The sequence below is a fragment of the Thamnophis sirtalis genome, unplaced genomic scaffold (genome assembly GCF_051295495.1).
Source record: "Thamnophis sirtalis isolate CommonGarterSnake01/CBP01778 unplaced genomic scaffold, rThaSir2_p1.2 scaffold_2, whole genome shotgun sequence".
NCBI classification, from domain to species: Eukaryota; Metazoa; Chordata; class Lepidosauria; order Squamata; family Natricidae; genus Thamnophis; species Thamnophis sirtalis.
The window spans coordinates 77,189,041-77,209,787 of NW_028261382.1; the positions used below are offsets into that span (position 1 = coordinate 77,189,041).

The following is a 20,747-nucleotide window of genomic DNA, read 5'->3' on the forward strand; positions in this document are numbered from 1 at the left end:
GTAGCATTATGAGAGTTATACAAAACAAAGGACTGTCCCCCAAAAAGTGCTTTTTCAAAAGGCAACTGGACTTTGTGTTTTTTCCCTTGAAGACGTTTCGCTTCTCATCCAAGAAGCTTCTTCAGCTCTGAGAGCTAAAGAAGCTTCTTGGATGAGAAGCGAAACGTCTTCACGGAAAGGCAAAAGCGGAAGAAGAATGCTCCACCTCATATTTGGGTAGATTCCCCTGATAGACCAGTCTCATCGGAAAAACACTTAATCTCTCTTCAGCCGACAAAGCGAGGGGAGTCTGTGGCCTTGAGGTCAATACATCTGCTTAATATGCAAGCGGCCAGGGTTCGAATCCCAGAAGGGTATGGCTACCTGATGAGAGCTAAACTGCTTGAAATAGCTATACTAGTCTCCCTTCCTTTTGTTGTCAGTACGATTTGAAATTTCACATAAAAAAAGATTGTCACGGAAGCGACTGCCAGTGGTGGGGGCTGCTGGGGGTTCGCAGGGGTTTGGGAGAACCTCTAACGAAGATTCTATGCAGTTTGGAGAACCACGAAATCCCACTCCTGGCTGGCCCCGCCCACCCTGCCCCGCCCCTCCTAGGAGTCCCCAGGTGGCCCATTTTGGATGCAGGTAAGTGCAGGGCATGCGTGGAGGCTTGGGAAGGGCAAAAAAACAGATGTTCAGGAAGAGCCTCCGGAGCCTGGAGCGGCCATTTTCGCTCTCCCGGAGGCTCGAGGAAAGCCTCCGGAGTCCTCCCCCCCCACACACTGTGGTGCAGGAGGCCAACTAGGCCATGCCAACCATGGCTATGCCCACCCAGCAACCTGGCAGAGAACCCCTTGCTAAAATTTTTGAAGCCCACCCCTGCTCCTGGATTACAGCTGAAAGGCGAAAGCGGAAGCAGTATGCTCCATCCCATATTTGGATAGACCAGGTTGCCCTGATAGACTGGTCTCACCGGAAGAACACGCTTTCAAGGGGAAAACAAAGTCCAGTTGCCTTCTGAAAAAGCACTTTTGGGACAACCATGACCTGGATGACTGGGAATCTCCATAGACAAAAAACAAAACAAAGGCCTCTTAGATTTAAAAAAAAAAAAAAAAAGGCAACGCAGAGGTCAAAATAGCCACCCTCACTTCCAAAGGCAAAGGGGAATGTTCAGAAGACAATTTACCTGCAGGAATATCACATAAAGCAAAGAGTCCCACCCGGACGTCTCCATTCACTGTCCACTTCTGGGTTTCACAGTTGGGGTTGCAGCTGTGGTTCATGAAGCGAGAGTAGTTTCCCTTTGGTCCAGCATCTATTATGCGGTCCTTGGAGAAGACAAAGGATGCAGTAATTAACACCATGCCTCTTAAAGAATAAACTAGGATAGAGTAGAGTAGAGTAGAATAAAATAGGAAATATACAATAGAATATAGAATAGAATAGAATAAGAGTTGGAAGGGACCTTGGATGTCTTCTAGTCCAGTCCCCTGCTTAGACAGGAAACCCAAATGTTTGTCCAATCTCTTCTTAAAAACTTCCAGTGTTGGAGCCTTCACAACCTCTGGAGGCAAGTTGTTCCATTGATTAATTGTTCTGTCAGGAAATTTCTCCTTAAGTTCTAGCTTGCTTCTCTCCTTGATTAGTTTCCACCCATTGCTTCTTGTCCTGCACTCAGGTACTTTGCATAATAGCTTGACTCCCTCTTCTTTGTGGCAACCCCTGAGATATCGGAATACTGCTATCATGTCTGTCTATGTTGATGCTTCTGCTGCAAAAATGAACATTGATACAGGAGCAGAAATTCAGCTTCTGACATTGCAGCCTCAGTCACAAAAATTGGCAAGCCAAAACATTCTGCGGAAATAGGGGAGTTAAAAACTCCTGTTTTGTCTGGTTAGCGAGTTAGGTAGGAGTGGCACAAAGCAATTGCTACTACTGTTCCATATATTATTAGTAAAGTCTGGCTTACATTAAAGACATCCCAGGCACCCAAAAGAGAGAAGAGGAAAGACAGAATAATGCCCACCTGGTGATAAGAATTTTATTTCAGGTTAAAAAAAAACACTAGTTTTTGTTTTCACCCCATGCACATATTTTGACTCCCTAGACTTGAAGGGTGATGCACTGTCAACCTGGCCTGGAATTGGGGAAAAGATGAACAAACTGTTAAGGAAGCAGTTTCCAAAATATCTCAGGGGGAAAAGAAAACATGAGAAAAAAACCTTTATCTTGACTTTGTTTGATCTAAGATGGGCTACAGAGACAGACTTTCAAGGTTTAGTTCAACCAGTTAGCCTGCCGGTGGCCTTCTTTCTTGACCTTGCCTGCCTCTAAGGGGTGAGCCAAAATTTAGGACATTGCTGAACCATCGTTCATCATTGGTTCAAGACAGAATTCGGGCAGGGGTGGGATTGAAAAATGTTAGCAACCAATTCTCTGTCCTGGTTGCTGGGTAGGCATGGTCATGGAGGGCGTGGTCATGGCCTACTCAGCCTCCTGCACCATAGCGGAGGTTTTCCTCGACTGGAAAGGTGAAAATGGCTTCCCCCTGGCTCCGGAGGCCTGAAACGAGTCCATTTCCAGACTTCCGGGAAGCCCATTTTTCACCCTCTTAGAGCCTCCATGCAGGTTCTGCACTTATCTGGCATGATGAACAGGCCATTTGGTCCTTGCAACAACCGGTTCGGCAAACCGGATGCAAAATTAACATCCGGTTTACTCGAACCAGTCCGAATTGGCTGAATCCCACCCCTGGATTCGGGCTGAAAAGAGGCAACATTCCCTTTAGCATGGGGCTCTCCAAACTTGGTAAAATATAAGACTTGTGAACTTCAACTCCCAGAATCCTTTAATTTAAATTTGTCAAGTCTGGAGACCCCTGCTTTAGCCTGAAGCCTAATAACTGGTAGTTTTAAGGAAATGGAGAGAAGGATTGGGATCCATTCATTTGCTGAGGCCTATTTTCTCCTGTTTCAACTCTTCCCTCCCCCAGTTACATTTTGTGCAATGCAGAAACCACTCTTACAACTCAGTCTGAACGAAGAGTCTCTTGAAACATTCTTGGTTTTTATTTCCATGTGGTTCTCATATCTAAAAAAACTAGAAATAAGGAGAGCCGTGACAGCAATCAACCAATGGAACAGCTTGCCTCCAGAAGTTGTGGGTGCTCCATCACTGGAGGCTTTTTTAAAAAAAGAGACTGGATAGCCATTTATCTCAAATGGTATCAGATCATCTGCTCAAGTAGGGGGTTGGACTAGAAGACCTCTAAGGCCCCTTCCAACTCTAATATTCTATGTTCTAAACCCCATTTCTGTTTTTATAATCCCTGCAGGAAGGTTATAGAGTGACCAGCTGCTTTCATTTGAAACTCTTGATAATCTAACTCAGGTTTTGCTGGTGGATTTCTCATGCAGAAATGTGACTGTCATTTTCACAGGTGTCAAAACTAGAATAGCTCTGATGCAAGAATGACATAAAACACATACATACACACACAGCATCCTTTTACCTTTGTAACAGTTAACATATAAAAATTGGTCACGCTGTTCTCATGGGCACGCTTAATTCGCAATCTGCACTCTTCCTCGTCAATTAATTCACCAACATATTCATTGACAAATTCACCCTAAAAGAAGAAAAAAAAATCAAAACAGAGAAATGGACTTGTAAACGGGGAGCATTATACTATAGAGCTGTATTTCTCAACCTGGGATACTTTAAGATGTGTGGACTTTCAACTACCAGAATTCTCCAACTAGCCGTGACTTGGGAATTCTCAGAATTGAAGTCTGCCCATCTTAAAGTGGTCCAGACTGAGACACACTATTATAGAACAGAGTTCCCCAACATTTTCAGCTTTGTGGACCGGTGGAGGGGGCGGGAGAGAGGGGACGGTTCTGTGCGGGTGCACGGTGAGTAGTTTGGAGAACTGGCAAATAGGCTGGCCCCACCCCCGCTCCCTCCCAGCTGTTCTTCTTTTATTGCCCTGAACAGGAGAACGGAGCTGGAAAACAGGTTAGTGGGGTGGAGAGGGAATGGGGATTTTGCAGTATCCTACTCCTGCCATGCCCACCAAGCCACACCCACAGAACCGGTAGTAAAAAGTTTTGAATTCCACCACTGCCTCTGACCCTCGGGACTAAAGAAAATATGAAATATGCAATAATAGTACAAACATGCAATTAGATAACAGAGAAATTGTGAGGGAAACTCACTTGGAAACAAAAATTGTGCATAAATTGGTAAGCAATTGCTTTTTTCGAGAAACCAAATTAAGTGTATGTTGTCATGGAAATATTTTAAGTAGTTAAAAACATATGTATACATTAAGAAATGAAATCACTGGAATTCCTTTGTTTCGGTTAGTCGTCAGCCTTCACATTAGAAAACAGAGTCTGCCACTACAAGACTATGAGAAGAAGGAATTTCATAAGATTTTATTTTGTGTTGATAGTTCAAGCAACTTTTGTGCGGTGGCTTGACTGTTTTTAACAATAAAATTTTTGGTGAAACAAGTCACCTCCTTACTAGAATATAGGGAAGGGGGGAGAATTAAAGTGTACATATACCTTCAGGCTTTTTTCAGTTTTATTGTCATGTTTTACTTGAATCATTATTTTTAAAGAATAACCTAATAATCGTTGGTCATCATTCTAAAGCCACACAAAGAATTGATTGCATATAGATCTTTTAAAGTTAATAATAAAAGAATTCCAGATTCTAAGAACCTAGCTAAACTTTATCAGTGATGCTTAGCTGTGTGTGTTTATATTATTTTACATTTGTGTAAAAAATGAGAAATGTCATAAAGCAGCATTTTTTTCTCCCCTTTCATTCTGTCTTGCTTTTTAATCTTCCTGCCTTCATTTGATTTTTAAAGAATATAAAGGAATAGGTAACCCATTCAAAAACCAAGCAAGCTTATATATTCGAGAGAGAGATATAAAGGGGGGGGGGGAAACATAGTTAGGATAGATCAGCGAAGGAAAAGGATTAAGAAATGACACTAAATTATATTTGGGTTTGCGTAAATACCATCCCAAGGAACATAAACTGAGATTTGAAAGAGACACCTATAATAACAGAAAAAGAAAGGGAGAGAGGAGGAGAGAACGAGAGGAAGATGGAGGAAAGAAGAAAGAGGTAAGGAGAGGCGGATGGAAGGGAGAGAAAGAGAGGGTAGGAAGGGGAAGAGGAAGAGTAGGAGTAGGGGAAAGGGAAGGGAAGAAGGAAGTGGCAGGAGAGGAGGAAGGAAGAAAGAAGTAGAGAAGGGAGGGAGGGAGAAAAGAAAGGGAAAATAAGGTGATGTTATAACAGGCAGAAGGGATGGTAAATAAAGCAACCCAAACTGTATATTATAACCTATTAAATGAAATAACAAATGTACAAGAATGACAAATGTAAAGAAGAATAACAATTATGTGATTGTATACTTAAAAAGGTATGTAAGAGAATAAAAAATATATTTTTTTAAAAAAATCAAAAACTAAACAAGCTTCTGGCTACCTTTTTAATGTTCCGTTTAGTCCGTAGACCCCATCCCCGTCGGTCCGTTTTTATGATTTCCGCTTCTGGATAGAGTCTTTTGGTAAAGCACTGGTTTTGGCAGCGTTCTCCCGCGGGGCAAACCTGAGGGTGACATTCGTACTGCAGCATCCGATTTAAGCACTCCGACTCCAGGCCACAAGGATTCTCGTCTGCTGGCTTACAGTTACACCGTGGGATTTCGGACAGGTCTGCCACTTGGATCTGGACTTTTCCGACCACTTTGTTGGACTGTAGGATGCAGAACGAAAGGCACAGGCAGAGCATTAGTTCACCATAAAGGAGAATCTCCGTGGCTGAGGGTTGAAAGGAGGGCTCCATGCTGCTCTCTGAGCTTTCTTGCAGATGTTTCAGGACCCAACTAGGTAACATCATCAGTGCTAGTAAGGGAGTGCTGTTTGCTGTCTGTTAACCTCAGACCAACAATCAAATATACCATACCCCAATCAACAAACTGCCAAAGAGTCGTCAGTAAACAGCCCAACCAAAGAATCTCTAAGCCACCCCCACTCACACAGACAGTAAAGACTATAAACTGAATGAAGGACACAGATAGAACATTAGTTCACAATAAAGAAGAATATTCATGGCTCAGGGTTGAAAGGAAGGTTCCTTGCTGCTCTCTGAGCTTGTTTGTTTTCTTGCAGATGTTTCATGACCCAACTAGGTAACATCATCAGTGCTAGTGCTGTTTGCTGTCTGTCAACTTCAGGCCAAAAATCAAGTAAACCATATCCCAATCAAGAAAGTGCCAAAGAGCCATCAGTAAACAGCCCAACCAAATAATCTCTAAGAGGGTCCCCACCCACACAGACAGGCAAGATATCTGTCAATCCTGAAGTGAACCTGGCTGAAGCCTTCCTGGAGGTTTCAGTGGCCGGCCAGCAGAGCTGGCAGCTGATTCGGACAGTGAAGAGTTTGGGGAGGAACGTGGGCCAGTCCTGGAGTCTGGGGAAGGCTCTGATGAGGGCTCTGTGTCAGAGGCAGAGAGGAGGCCAGGGCTGTATGCCAGTTAGTAGCTGCCTTCAGAGTCAGACATAAGTGAGGCAGAAGAACAGCTGGAGCCTGTTCCCAGTGTGCGCATGTGCAGAGTTGCCAGGCAAAGGGAACAGCTAAAGAACAAGGGAGAACTTGGGAGTAAAGCCACAGGTGGACGATGAATGGCCCTTCTCAGAGGAAATAAAAGAGGAAAGAAAGGGGAGTGGAGTTTGCAGGAGACCATGAGTTCCCTTAATTGGTTCGTGACTCTCCAAGACTCCTTGCCAAGTTTTGCAGATATCGGCCTGTCATCTCTCCAAGCCAGAGACGGTCTGTGACTGTAAATCCTCCCTGGAAAGACTTTGCTGGATGTGAATGAGCAGAATTCACGGTAAATTAATAAAAGGGGGTTTCTTTTTCATGACAAGGAGTTTGCTTCATTCTCTTGGGAAGCCTAGGTTGGAACAGGTAATGAAACATCTGCAAGAAAACAAGCAAACTCAGAAAGTACCAAGATCCCTCACATTAATGGTTAATGTGGTTAATAATAATATTTACCATTTGATAACAAATTTTGTGAGCAGAATCAAAGATCTTATGAGAGTAGAGGACTCTGTGATGAGTCTTAAGCTCAGAAAAAGGAATCTCAATACACTACTCTCCAGTTTCAAAGCAGATCCAGATTTTTTCAAAACAAACAGGCTAAAAGTCGATACGTACAGAAAAATAAAATATCCTCACATTTAAGAAGCAACACACTTAAAATCCATCTATATGCTTTGCACACAAAACATGCACACAGCCGCACAATACAAGGGACTCACTTTAATGTGTTTATAGGGAGGCGGTTTTCTGGAATTCCTCTCAATCTCAAGTGCTTCTTTACTTTCTCTTTGTGCTTTTAGTTCCTGGAAGCGTTTTGCAGCTTCTTCAAGTGCTGTATGAGTTTTTCCCCAAAGCAGAAAAAAAAAATCTAGCATTAGCAACTGTATTCAGAGATCCACAAAGACCAAAACTCATTTAAACAATTACCATATTTTTCAGAGTATAAGACGTACCTTTTTCCCTCAAAAAAGAGGCTGAAAATCTGGGTGCGTCTTATACACTGAATACAGCATTTTTTGCCTCCTGAAACGTCACCCCCTTCACCAAAATGGCCGTGCAGAGCCTTTAGGAGGCTTCCAGAGTGCTCCTGGGAGGGCAGAAATGAGCGGAAAATGGGTGATTTTTGCTCAAATTTGCCCCCACCCCCCAGGAGCACTCTACAAGCCTCCTAAAGGCTACTCATGTCCATTGGGGGGGGGGGACGGGACGGGCCCATTTTTGTGGAAAACAGGCTGTTTTGGGGAGGTCTGCAGAGTGCAAAAACTTTTTTTAAAACATTTGCCTCTTCAAAATCTTGGTGCGTCTTATACTCTGAAAAATATGGTAGTAAGCGTCTAGCCCTGGCCTCTACTTAAAAGCAATGAATTTAGGGACACATTTGTAATGGAATGTATGGATGACCTGGAATGGAGACAGGAGGAAATGCTGCCTAGGAAACAATCAGATAAAACAGGCAGGAGCCTGCAATCACTTAATGGTCAGAAGAAGAAACCTAGGGAAGCCCCAATGGACTGAGTTCTTACAAGTGGAGGTGGGAGATTTGTGCCTTCAGGCTTGCAAGATTTATAGTAGAATTAGAGTTGGAAGGGACCTTGGAGGTCTTCTAGTCCAACCCCATGTTCGGACAGGAAACCCTACACCACTTCAGACAAATGGTTATCCAACATCTTCTTAAAAACTTCCAGTTTTGGAACATTCACAACTTCTGGAGGCAAGTTGTTCCACTGATTAATTCTTCTAACTGTCAGGAAATTCCTCCTCAGTTCTAAGTTGCTTCTCTCCTTCATTAGTTTCCACCCATTGCTTCTTGTCCTACTCTCAGGTGCTTTGGAGAATAGCTTTGCTCCCTCTTCTTTGGGGCAACCCCTGAGATATCGGAACACTGCTATCATGTCTCCCCTAGTCCTTCTTTTCATTTGATGTTATTCCTTCCAGGTACACCAGGTAGGAAGCACAAGATGAACTAATTCACATACATACATACATACATACATACATGTATATATGATGATGATGAACTAATTCCAAAGTAACTAATCTCCAAAGCACCCGAGGACAGGCAAGAAGCAATGGGTGGAAACTAATCAAGGAGAAAAGCAACTTAGAACTAAGAACTTTCCTGACAGTGAGAACAATTAATCAGTGGAACAACTTGCCTCCAGAAGTTGTGAATGCTCCAACACTGGAAGTTTTTAAGAAGAGATTGGAAAACCATTTGTCTGAAGTGGTGTAGGGTTCCAAGGTCCCTTCCAACTATTCTATTCTCTATATTCTATTAATTCTATTTTGTTGTAAGACTGAGGGGGGTCCTTGGTGCTCTCTGAGTGTGGCTGTTTTCTTGCAGACGTTTCATTACCCAAACTAGGTAACATCATCAGCGTTATTGGGAGGCTACATTGGCAAAATCCTGTCAGTCTGAAGGCACAAACTTCCTGTTCCACTTTTAATTACTTGATTCATTAGTGTGGGCCTTTCCTAATTTTTTTCCTCTGCTCATTAAGTGACTGCAGGCTCCTGCCTTCCTTGCCTTGATTGTTTCTTGGGCAGCATCTCCTCCTTTCTTTCCCCAAGGTCATTCATACATTCCATTACAAAATTTAGGCCTTGTCATCTTGATTTCCCACATTATCTTTTGAGAGGTGGATTATTCATTTATAAGGCATTAAAATTTCTCCTCAAAAATTTCTGGGCCTATAAGAGATCCCGAGACTCTTCTTCTGTTAGTTTGCCACAGACTAAATGTGCCTCAGTGGAAAATGCATAGTATTTATTCTTAATCTTATATCAGATTTAGGTTTTAATTAAATTCAATAGTCCGACATAACACTGTGCTCATAAGCTTGTTTTAAAAGGAAAGGATATTTGTCTTTCACATAAAACAGCATGCAGATAAAAGAAGGATGAATGGCATTTCTACAAATTATATCTATCACACACATTTTCCTCAGTGGGGCCCTTAAAAAAAATCAACAACCTTTATTCTTTAAACCAATGCTTGAATAATCATTTTGTTTCTTTCAAATGAAATAGAAAATCCTTGCAGAAATGATATTATGTACAGTTCCGATATGCAGAATAGAAGCATTTTACATGGAATTAAAGGTAAAGATAAAGGTTCTCCTCGCACATTTGTACTAGTTGTTCCCGACTCTGGGGGGGGGGGGGGTTTGCTCATCTCCGTTTCAAAGCCGAAGAGCCAGCACTGTCCGAAGACGTCTCTGGGGTTATTTGGCCAGCATGACTAAGTGCCAAAGGTGCACAGAACGCTGTTACCTTCCCACCAAAGGTGATTCCTATTTTTCTACTTGCATTTTTACATACTTTCGAACTGCTAGGTTGGCAGAAGCTGGGACAAGTAATGGGACCTCACTCCGTTACGCAGCGCTAGGGATTCAAACCGCTGAACTGCTGACCTTTTTGATCAACAAGCTCAGTGTCTTAGCCACTGAGGTACCGCGTCCTATACGTTAATTCCATACATGGAATTAAATGGAGTTTAATTAACTAAAACCTCTTAATTTCAAGGCACCATTTCCCTATTCAGGGACAATGGAGATCCCAAAACGTGGAGCCTTAGCCGGTAGAAATAATTTCAATTTACCTTTTTTGAAAGTCTTGTTAATATTAGTCTGCCCTTCAGCAAAGCTTTTATCTCCTTCAACGTAGAGGAAGACTCTCCCCTGATGCACCCAGTAGTAATCATGTGAACCAAAGAAAAATACCGGAAAGTCCCCAACATCATGTTTGAGGCCTTGGATGTTGAGAGGAACAGATCTGGGATTGCATATCTCAGCTGGCCACCACCTAGGAGAAAGAGGGATGGGTAGATGTAAGGGCAGGAGGAGAGAACAATTGGAAAAGTAAGCAGTTAGCTTAGATTTCAGTTGTCAAGCCAACTCCCTTAGATTAGTTCTGGGGTCCCCAACCTTTCGGACCTCAGGGACCACTAAATTCATAATTTTAAATCATTAGGCAGATGATCGGCTGAGTGGGCGTGGCTAGGTGGTCATGTGACTGGGTGGGCATGGCCAACTCAATGTCACTCATGTAAGGGGTGCCTCGCCAGCCTATACTCGCCACTCCTCGCCTGCCCAGGCTCCTTAGGGCCCCAACAGGAAGCAGTTGTTGGAGCTAAGCAACCACCAGGAGAAAGGGTTGGCAAAAGAGCTCAGTTCAAATTGGATCTGGCTGAGGAGGCGGCTCCGCTGAATCACCTCACTGAGGACTATGAGCATAGGCTTTCCAAGCAGAGGGAAGACCTGCTGGAGTGCAAAGCCAGGTATTGGCACCTAAGGCTCAGCTGGCTGAGATGGTCAGCCAGTTCCAGGCCATGATGCAGTCCCACTGGAATGAGGCCCTCTGGCTCTTCCTTCCAGCCTTTGCCCAAAGCCCCAGGAGGCTGAAGCAGACCCCAACTCGGAATTTTTGCCCCCCTCCAACCTGCACAAGTAGACCCCAAAGAGGGAGACTCTCTGCAGCAACACAAGCATTCATTGCACGTATCTGCCCCAGAAGCCGTAGTTTGAGGACCCCTGATTTAGTGCAATATAAAACATGCAAATAATTTTTCTGCGGATCACCAAAATTTTCTCATGGACCACTGGTTGGTGACTGCTGGATTAGTTTACTTCAATACAGTCTTATACAGCAGAGCAGTACGATGGACTAGAGGTGGAGCTGCCGCCTCACAATCAGGAGGCTGTGAATTCAATCCTAGGTAGAGGCACATATTTCTTTCTTTGGGCACAATGAGAATATATCTGCTGAGCAAAGCTCCGCATTGACGACAGGAATGGCATCCGGCCAGTAAACACTCAGCTGCATTCAGTTACCCAGACTCCACCCTGCAAGCGATTATGGGGGTTGTTAAATCATGATGAATACAGTCTTACACCATTATTCCCCCATCAGTTATGAGGTTGAATATATGAAACTCTGTGTCAAGTTAGCTCTACTGACATCCTCATTCAAATGATTGGACCTAAAATAAGTGAACAAAACAAACTTTACTAATAAGTTAAAAGAAGCAAACTGACCCACAAGACGCCTTTTTTACGTCAACCTCAAAGGCTGTATGTTCGTGGTTCATGTGATAAAAGTTAAATGATCAAAATTAAGGTCAGAAGTGAGCCTCTGAAAAATAAATAAATAAGTCTAATGGCAAGGTCTCTGAAATCAAGGATCTGGGGTCACTATACTTTGTAACACCCGTATGATGCACAGGTGATATTCTGCAGGTTCTGACCAGTTCTGGATCACCGGTAGCGGAAATTTTGAGTAGTTTAGAGCAGTGGTCTCCAACCTTGGCAACTTTAAGACTTGTGGACTTCAACTCTGGGAGTACTTGAGAGACCGCCTCCTGCCAATTGCCTCCCACAGACCCATTAGATCCCACAGATTAGGCCTCCTCCGAATTCCATCTGCCGGCCAATGCCGGCTGTCGACCACCCGGAGGAGAGCCTTCTCTGTGGCTGCTCCGGCCCTTTGGAACGAGCTCCCCGTGGAGATTCGGACCCTCGCCACCCTTCAGGCCTTCTGGACAGCCGTTAAGACCTGGCTGTCCCAGCAAGCCTGGGGTTGAGTCCCCCCCCCTACTCGAACTTGTTGTGCTTGCTGTGTTTTTAAATTGTTGTATCACTGTCCTGTTTGTCTTACTTTTTGTATTTGTTCCCCTTCCCTTGGTTTTTGTTCAGCCACCCTGAGTCCCTTTGGGGAATAGGGCGGCCTACAAATCGAATAAATACCAATACCAATGGTTTAGAGAACCGGTAAATACCACCTGTGACTGGCCCCGCCCGTATCTATTGTCTGCCTCCCGAGTTCCAGCTGAATGGGAGGCAATGTTCTGACCTAGGCTTCCTGAGACAGTAAAAAGCACACACTTAGTCCCCAAACCCCCCTTTTTATTTCAAAGGCTGTGAATTATGTTCATTCACAGCCCGTAATGAGCCCCAAATAGTTTGTAGAGAGTCCGACAGAAGTCTGTCACCATCCTTCATGATAAGGCTGATAAACACCCACATTTATCTCCCTTGAAACGCTGGCAAAGACCTAATTGCCAATTAGCTTTGCAAGGCCATACGGAGCACAGAGTCAAAACAGAGCTTCAGAATTTAAACCAACCAGAACAAACAAAGTTGCTTCCTGCAAAGGCTCGTGTGCCTTTGCTCCTCCTTTATGTCTTATGGGAGGGGCCAATCATCTCCAAGCCTTACTCTCGAATCGTCCCTTTTGTCTTAACTGTTCTTGCCTTCTGGCAGCTCTGCGCATGCGTGCACTGGGAATAGACTCCCCCTGTTCCTCTGCCTCACTGATGTCCAACACCAGAGGCTCCAGAGGCAGCACACAACTCCCAGATAGCCCTGGCCTCCCTCTCTGTCTCCGATGCAGAGCCCTTGTCTGAGCCTTCCCCAGACTCCTATCCCATGCTCCTCCCCAACCTCCTCACTGTCCGACTCTGCTGCCAGCTGCCAGTGGACCACAACAGGAAATGGAGATTTTACAGTATCCTTCCCCTGCCACGCCCACCAAGCCACACCACATCCACAGAACCAGTAGTAAAAATTTGAATCCCACCACTGGTATGACGATGAAAATAATTATTGTTCATTGGCTTTAAGGTACCTGTAATTTCCAAGCTTGACCCAAACAATCTGCTTGTATCGCAACTTCTTGCCGGATTTGCAATCGTTGCAGTTCCAGGAGCCGCCTGGCATCTCTATGTTAAGACATTCCGGGTGGAAGGATGCGGGACAAGATTCACAGCACAACAGCTTCCCACCTTTAAGGCAACAACAGAGCTCACTTTATAGTTAAAGGAAACAAGTGGTGCACACATCTCTGATTTTTTTTCTTTTAAAAAAATGCATTAGGCATTGGGGTTTGCCATGTCATCCAATATGAATGGTAAAATATGAAAGGATTAGGTCAGAATTACAATGCCAGGATTTAAAGCACTTGTTTTGTTGGTATTAAAATCAATCAGACCAACTTGCTAGATGGAGAACTTAAATGGATAGATCTCATTCTGTTTTGTCAATTTGGGTAATACAGTTAGACGGGTGTGTCTTTTCCAAATGCTGGTATTTTAAATATGACAAACTGTTCAGGGAGTTAATTATCCCCAACAGTCTAGACCTACATTTTGTTTTAAATCTGCATTGTCATGACCTGATCCCTTAGCAATCAGTTAGTGCATGTAAAATCAGCCTATAGGTTGATCAATATTGTTCTGTTTTTTAAAAAAATAGCGTATTAGCAAAACAAATCCAAAATTTTTAGAATTCCAAATCATTCTTGTCCCTTCAAAATGAAGCATTATAAATATTATATATATAGTCTCAGCTGATAAAAGCATCACCAATCTTTTAAACTATGAGGTTATGTATTTCCTTCCTGGCATATACAATACTGGTGCATCTGCATCAATTTGTACATTTAAGTATTTTAGGTATTTTACTTCTGTGCTAAGTTCAAAAAACTTTTGAAGCAAGAAAAGAATTTCACTTGTTAAAAGGCTGAAAACTAAGAAATAGTTTCTTAGGCTATCTATTGATTTTCTTTCAGTCTTTGATGTCATTAAATCTAAAAATGTAGAGGATTTACACTTGAAGGGAATCCTCACAATAATTTAGAAGGCAGCATTTAAACTTTTTTTTAACGAATCAGAGAAATGTAGATTATTTTCTACAAATCGGTCAGAAAATTTTGTCCACCTATAGACTTCAAAATCTGTAATTTGCACTGATTGTTACAAAGCTTTATAGGTTACTTAAAACAACAACATTGTTGCTATATTTCCTCTGCCATGAAATGCGACTGAGTCGAAATGTTCGGATTGCAAGGGTCATTCCAAAAAAATCCCCAAATCAATTTTAAAAGTATGCAAGTTATTTCAGAGGAAATACAGCCCCAGTCATCCAAACGATACCCAAACAGCAGAATGCCAAAAGATATGAAAATCAAGCAAAACAAATAAAACCACACAGATTTTTTTCAATGCTAAGCAAGGAAACTTGGTGGCTTTGACAATGCATTAGTAAGATTTTCTGCACCTATGAAAGAGGGCTCAAAATAATTGATCGTCTCTTGCCTCTTGCTGAGAGAGAGAGAGATTCTTCAAAATATGCCAGCATGGTGAGTCACATGCTTTATAAAACATTCAAGAGTCAATAAAATCTTCCCAAACTTGGCAGACCGTAAAAAACCCTTCGATTGGGTCAAGGCTCCCAGAGTAGGCTGTCAATATGGAGCTGCAGGAGCAGGGCCACTACCCATTTTGACAGGGGATGTCATATTATGTATGCTATCTGCATGCATGAAGTAGAAGGGAAGACAAATAGGTCAAATGGATACAAGAAGCACACACTCCCACTATCCATAGGTTTTACATACATAGAACTTGTCCAAGCAGTTCCAAAACTATGCTATATCCTGTTGTGTGTGGTCATGTTATGAAAAAGAAATCCTGGCCAGAATCAGGTAGCTTGTTACTTTGGGTGGACCCTGAAATATCGGGCATCCCCTTCCCAATTGTGTATCTCTACAGATTACCGTATTTTTTAGAGTATAAGCCGCACCTTAGTTTTTGGGGAGGAAAACAAGAAAAAAAATTCTGCCTCTGCCTACCAGCATCCATCGGTATTCATCTGGCTAGCATCCTTGCAGCAAATAGCAAACAGTCAGGTCAGCTTCAGCACATTATTACACCTGATTCAGCACGAGCAGCTGATTGGCGGGTGGGTAGGCCTCCCAGAACACCCCCAATCAGCTGTTCCAGGCATGGAGGTGGTGATGGTCTGTGGCAGTCTCTGCAACCTGGAACAGGTCTAAATTCAACGCGCAGTGGCTGAAAATGGCCGAAGGATGGGGGCTGGCGGGTGGGCAGGGCTACATTCAATGTATAAGATGCACCCAAATTTTCACCTTCTTTTAGGGGGGGCAAAGTGTGTCTTATACTCCAAAAAATATGGTAATATGAAAACTTGCAATACATAACAGTCAATCCCTCACACACACGATTCTATAGTATTAGCCAATGATACTATGGGACCACATTAATTTAAGCCTTCTTCCCATTAGTAGCTATCGCTCGATACTTGAAGCATTACCTAAAGGCTCCCAAAGAATTGCAAATAAAAACATGGCTCTTCAGGAGTTATTCTATTGCTGGCTGGTGGTGCAGCTACTCAGCTCTATGTGATTATTTTGCTGGTTTGTTCTCATTGACTTTAACTCTATATTATTCTGTCTGTTCTAAGATGCTCAGAGCCTTTGGCAGCTGAGGGACAGATAAACAAAAATAAGCCACATAAATAAGCGGTTTAGGAATACCCCTGTAGGAAGTACACTTCCAGGGAATGATGGAAGAGGGGAAATAGTTTATGTCTATGTTATTCCATTAGATGAAAATGTAGGAGGGTATAACTACCAGCCAAAAGCAATCCAGCTACTTAAATTACAATAAAGCAGGGGTCTCAAAACATGGCCAAGCTTTAAGACTTGTGGATATCACCTTCCAGAATTCTCCAGTCACCAAGAAGTCTTAAAGTGACCAAGTTGAGAGACCCCTACAATAATGTGTTTAAAGGCCTTTTATGCAGGGGTGAAATGCTACCGGTTTGGACAGGTTCGACCAAGCTGGTAATAAAAAATGCTACCGGTTTGGGAGAACTAGTAGCTCCAACGATCAGCTGTGCAACAATCAGCTGTGTTGTGCGATTAGAAATCGTGCAGCACAGCTGATGGTTGCACAGCTGATCTTTGTAACTACCGGTTTGCCCGAATGGGTAACATTTTTTTACTACTGGTTCGGGTGAACAGCGTGCCTGCGTGCATGAAGCGAACTGGTAGCAGACTTCAGAGCATTTCACCCCTGCTTTTATGCCTAGAAGAGGCAGAATATGTTACATACTGACCTAAGGTCAATCTTCCTTCTGCAATGAAAGCCCACCGATAAATGAGAAAGCTATTCAGTCAACAGCTAGCTATAAACTGGCATGCCAAGGCTGGGCAATTAGTCTGGGGTCACCGGCTCACACATCTGGAAGTTCCAGGCAGTCTACTCTTAAGCTGTAAAGGAATCTGAATAAGACCCAAAATGGACAATAACTCCTTTAGTGTGGTTAATAGACATGATTGATCTAAACAACAAAATAGACCCTTATAGTATCCCTCCAGGTTCTACAATTTTGCCTCAGGATTTAGGAAAGTTTGCTGGATTGGCTAATCATGCACAAGTCTATGCTTGAGTGGGATTCGGTAATTATTTTAAGCCCCTTTAGAAGATTTCGGCCAACATGAATACACGTTCAAAATAAGCAATGAGAGAGGTTTACAAAGTGCAACGAGGAAGTGCCAGATGAGCATACAAAGCTTTGGTTTTAGTTTAAAAGGAAAAAATAAAAAGAAAGCAAACGAAAAGAAAGGGAAAGCAGGAAAGGTGAAAGAAAATTAAAAGCACGCAAGAGAGAGAGAGAGCAAGAGAGCGAGAGAGAGAGAGAAGCTATTTTGGTTACCTTTCTCACATTTCTTTTTGGAAGCTGACGAAGAAGGAGGAATCATAGGTAATTTCATCAACTCAGCACGATTTGATTCATTCAGCAGATAGTGAGATTTATTGGCATATGAACTGAACAGGGGCTCTGAATGATCCTGCACTACCAGCCCTATACAAAACAAACAGAAATAAAATGAGTTGCAATGAAACTACCCATGATTCCATAAGGAGGAAAAACGAAATAAAATAAACCAAATGGATAACCTATTATGCATATTTTCACTGGTGCTTTTTATAAGTAAGGAAAAGGAAAAGGTGATGCGATGAAGGAAAAGAAAAGGTGAAAGAAAAAAAAATATTTTTTTCTATCTCTAAGAGGCCGTCACACTGAAGGAGGTAGCGTCCAAGCCCGAGTACAAAAGAGTGAAAGTTAAGTACAGGTAGTCCTCAACGTACGGCCATTGATGTTGTTAAGTGAGAAATGTGTTAAGTGAGCCTTACCCCATTTTACAACTTGGGCGAATCACTGCAGTTGTTAAATTAGCCACAGGGTTGTTAAGTGGATCTGTGCTTGTCAGGAGGTTACAGAAGGGGAATCACATGACACACACACACACACCCCGGGGACACTGCAACCGTCATAAATGTGAATCCGTGGTCAACCATCCAAATGTAAATCCTGTGAACATGGGGATGCTGCAACCGTTGTGTGAAAAATGGTCCTAAGTCACTTTTTTCAGTGCCGTTGTATCTTCGATCACTAAGCAACCCATTGTAAATTGAGGACTACCTGTACTAGGTCTGAAATTGAATTTTACCTGTGCTCCTTTTTAAATCTTCAATTAAAGAAAAGCCCCTATGAGTCTATCTCTACTTTTGTCTTCCCCCACCCCCGCCCCAAATATTAAAGTTAGCTGTGAAATTGGTAGTTAAGATCCACACTAGGGACTAGAAACTTAAAAAAAATAACATGCTGGCTGTTGGCTGAGCTATAAAAATGTTAAAATATTACTTAGGCAAGTTTTGCCAGTGGATCTTATTACCTGCAGCTCATTTATCCCTTTTGTTGTATGAATCACTGACATAACCGTGTATTATTTACTTTGGAGAAATATCAGTTTGGTAAGATTCATGGATTTTCTTGCACTTTAAGAGGGAAAGGTTTATTTTAACATATTGGAAAGGGAGGATTGGCTGGTTGTAACATCAGGAAGATAACAAGTTCTGATAAATACAGTAGAAATGAAATCGGAAATGTTCTTCCCATGTGGCATCCAAAAACCATCTTACCTTAGACTGTCGTCAGGTTAAGAATTCTCTCCATTAAATTAATACTAGAATGTCCCACGTTTTCTTGCAATCAATTTTGTATTAATTTCTGGGGACCATTAGGGAAGGCCCTCACAATACAGAAGGGATTTGTCTTTTGTTCTAACACAACTTTTCACACCTAACAATAAGTTACAGTCAATAGTCTGAGTTATTTTAACTCCCTGTTTCTCCAAAACTTTTCTTTCTTTCTTTCTTTCTTTCTTTCTTTCTTTCTTTCTTTCTTTCTTTCTTTCTTTCTTTTCTTTCTTTCTCTTTCTTTCTTTCCCTTCCTTCTTTCCTTCTGTCAACTTCCTTCCTTCCTTAAAATACAAAATATAATTAAATGAAATGTCCAGATGCCTGGCCCAGCAGAGAATCATGATGCCTGAGAGCACTTTCTTGCATTTCTTCAAAACCAACAATCTACTTGCTGAAATACTAAGCTCCCAAAAACCCAAAATTCTGAACAGAAGAACTGATTGGGCAGTAATGCTGATATAACTTTCAGCCTATCTATGGAGATTCTCGGTAATCCAGGTCACGGTTGTTCCAAAGGTGCTTTTTTCAAGAGGCAACTGGATTTTCTGGTTTTTCTTTGAAGACGTTTCATTTCTCATCCAAGAAGCTTCTTCAGCAGAGCTGAAACGAAACGTCTTCAAAGAAAAACCAGAAAATCCAGTTGCCTCTTGAAAAAAGCACCTTTGGGACAATCTTCAGCATATTCTTCTAACAATATCTGCCAACCACCACTAACATAATCCTTTCCTCCTAGTCCTCTATGGTTTCCCAGTGGAAATGAAATGTAAAATCAAGTTCCTTTATATAAAAAAAAAACCTGCATTCCGCTTATAATTGCAGAGTAGAAATGAGAATTCTAAATCTAATCTATATTATTTTTGAGCAAAGTCAAACTTTTGGAGGAACTATAGATAGGAAACAAAATAAATTGGCCATAGAAGAATTAAAATCAAATCTGGTACATTTAGAACATTTCTTCCCTGCTGCTTTTTCATAAACATAGTAAGTATCGGCCTTCTTCAGCTCGATGTCTTCCAAACGAGCTGAGATTTTATCGTCCCAATTAGCCAACCTAAATGAGAAATTTGGAAAAAAGAAATATCCCAATGTATCCAGAGGGTGGCAGGATAGGAAAGGCAGATACAAACCATGCAGTTCCATCGACTCAAAAGAATCCACCTGGTGATTGCTAGCTCATTTGTACACAAGCTCTGTTTGTGTCTGTGCATTAAGAAAGGAGAGGGAGAGTATATGACTGTGGGTCAGGAAGGGTGGTTATGGGCACGCATGCATGTGAATGAGAAAAGAACACAACATGGAGGAAAGGGGAAGAGATCATTAGTACACAGAGTTATCACTCCAATCTTGTTTCCATCAGTCGAAGCCTTCCTTGTTTATTTGCCCACCACTGTAATGCTGCAATGCCTTGTCCAGAAAGCTTTCCAAGATAGTATTGAGTTTTGCAGTGGGAAATTCTTGGCTGCTGAGTTCAAAAGATATATATGGCTGTTGAATTTTAAAAGAACTTACATTTAAATATATCTGAAGTGTGTGATCTTTAGACTTGTTTTTATTTTTAAAGCTATCTATGTGTGAATGTAGACTCCCAAGTCCACAAGCAGTTGGGAACACCTTGCTCCATGAGCAGGGGGGAGGATTCAAAAATTTCAGCAACCGGTTCTCTGCCCAATTGCTGGGTGGGTGTGGCCATGGTGGGCGTGGCCTACTCAGCTTCCTGCACCACAGCAGGTGGAGGGGGTATTTTCACCCTCCCCAGGCTCCCGAGGCTTTTCTCGAGCCTCCGGGAGGGCGAAAATAGCCTCCCCTGGGCTCCCGAAACGGAGGCATGTTTTTCAGGAGGCATGTTTTTCACCTGTCCAGAGCCTCCGTGTGGGCCCTGCACTTACCTGGCACGCAAAACAGGCTGTGTGGAGAGTCCTGAGAGGGGTGGGCCAGCCTGTCCTTGAAACTACTGGCTCGGTGAACCAGATGTAAAATTAGCACCCGGTTCGCTCAAACCAGTCCTAACCGGCTGACTCCCACCCCTGTCCATGAGGGAATTTCATCAGTGACTCAAGTAGGTTGTCCAGAGCAAAAAAATTCTATATCCTGTTTTGGGTTGCCTTTGGAGGTTTAGTGTTAGGTTGTCAGAACACCTAACAAAATAAAACAAAACCCAAACCAGATTTTTTTGAATACAATTTTATATTTTGTTTAAAAAGAAAACAACTTTTTAAATTATTAATTTAGATACAATCCATGCTGAGTGAAATTATGTGAACTTCTGGCATGGCATGGGCTG

The 20,747-nt window shown here is 42.5% G+C and overlaps 1 protein-coding gene across 7 annotated transcripts in view; it reads right to left on the minus strand.

Moving 5' to 3' along the window:
- Nucleotides 1-20,747, minus strand: part of NSD3 (nuclear receptor binding SET domain protein 3) — a 126,523-nt gene that overhangs the window by 21,082 nt on the left and 84,694 nt on the right. For 4 of the 7 annotated variants that reach the window (XM_087706153.1, XM_087706151.1, XM_087706152.1 and 1 more), the window contains exons 15-21: nucleotides 17,136-17,285; nucleotides 13,243-13,399; nucleotides 10,220-10,422; nucleotides 7,338-7,450; nucleotides 5,497-5,766; nucleotides 3,500-3,616; nucleotides 1,172-1,313 (exon numbers count right to left, since the gene is read on the minus strand). In XM_087706153.1, the coding sequence (XP_087562279.1) occupies nucleotides 1,172-1,313; nucleotides 3,500-3,616; nucleotides 5,497-5,766; nucleotides 7,338-7,450; nucleotides 10,220-10,422; nucleotides 13,243-13,399; nucleotides 17,136-17,285 (1,152 nt within the window). The remainder of the gene's footprint in view (nucleotides 1-1,171; nucleotides 1,314-3,499; nucleotides 3,617-5,496; nucleotides 5,767-7,337; nucleotides 7,451-10,219; nucleotides 10,423-13,242; nucleotides 13,400-17,135; nucleotides 17,286-20,747) is intronic. The other 3 variants (XM_087706156.1, XM_087706155.1, XM_087706157.1) reach the window with 3 other exon arrangements.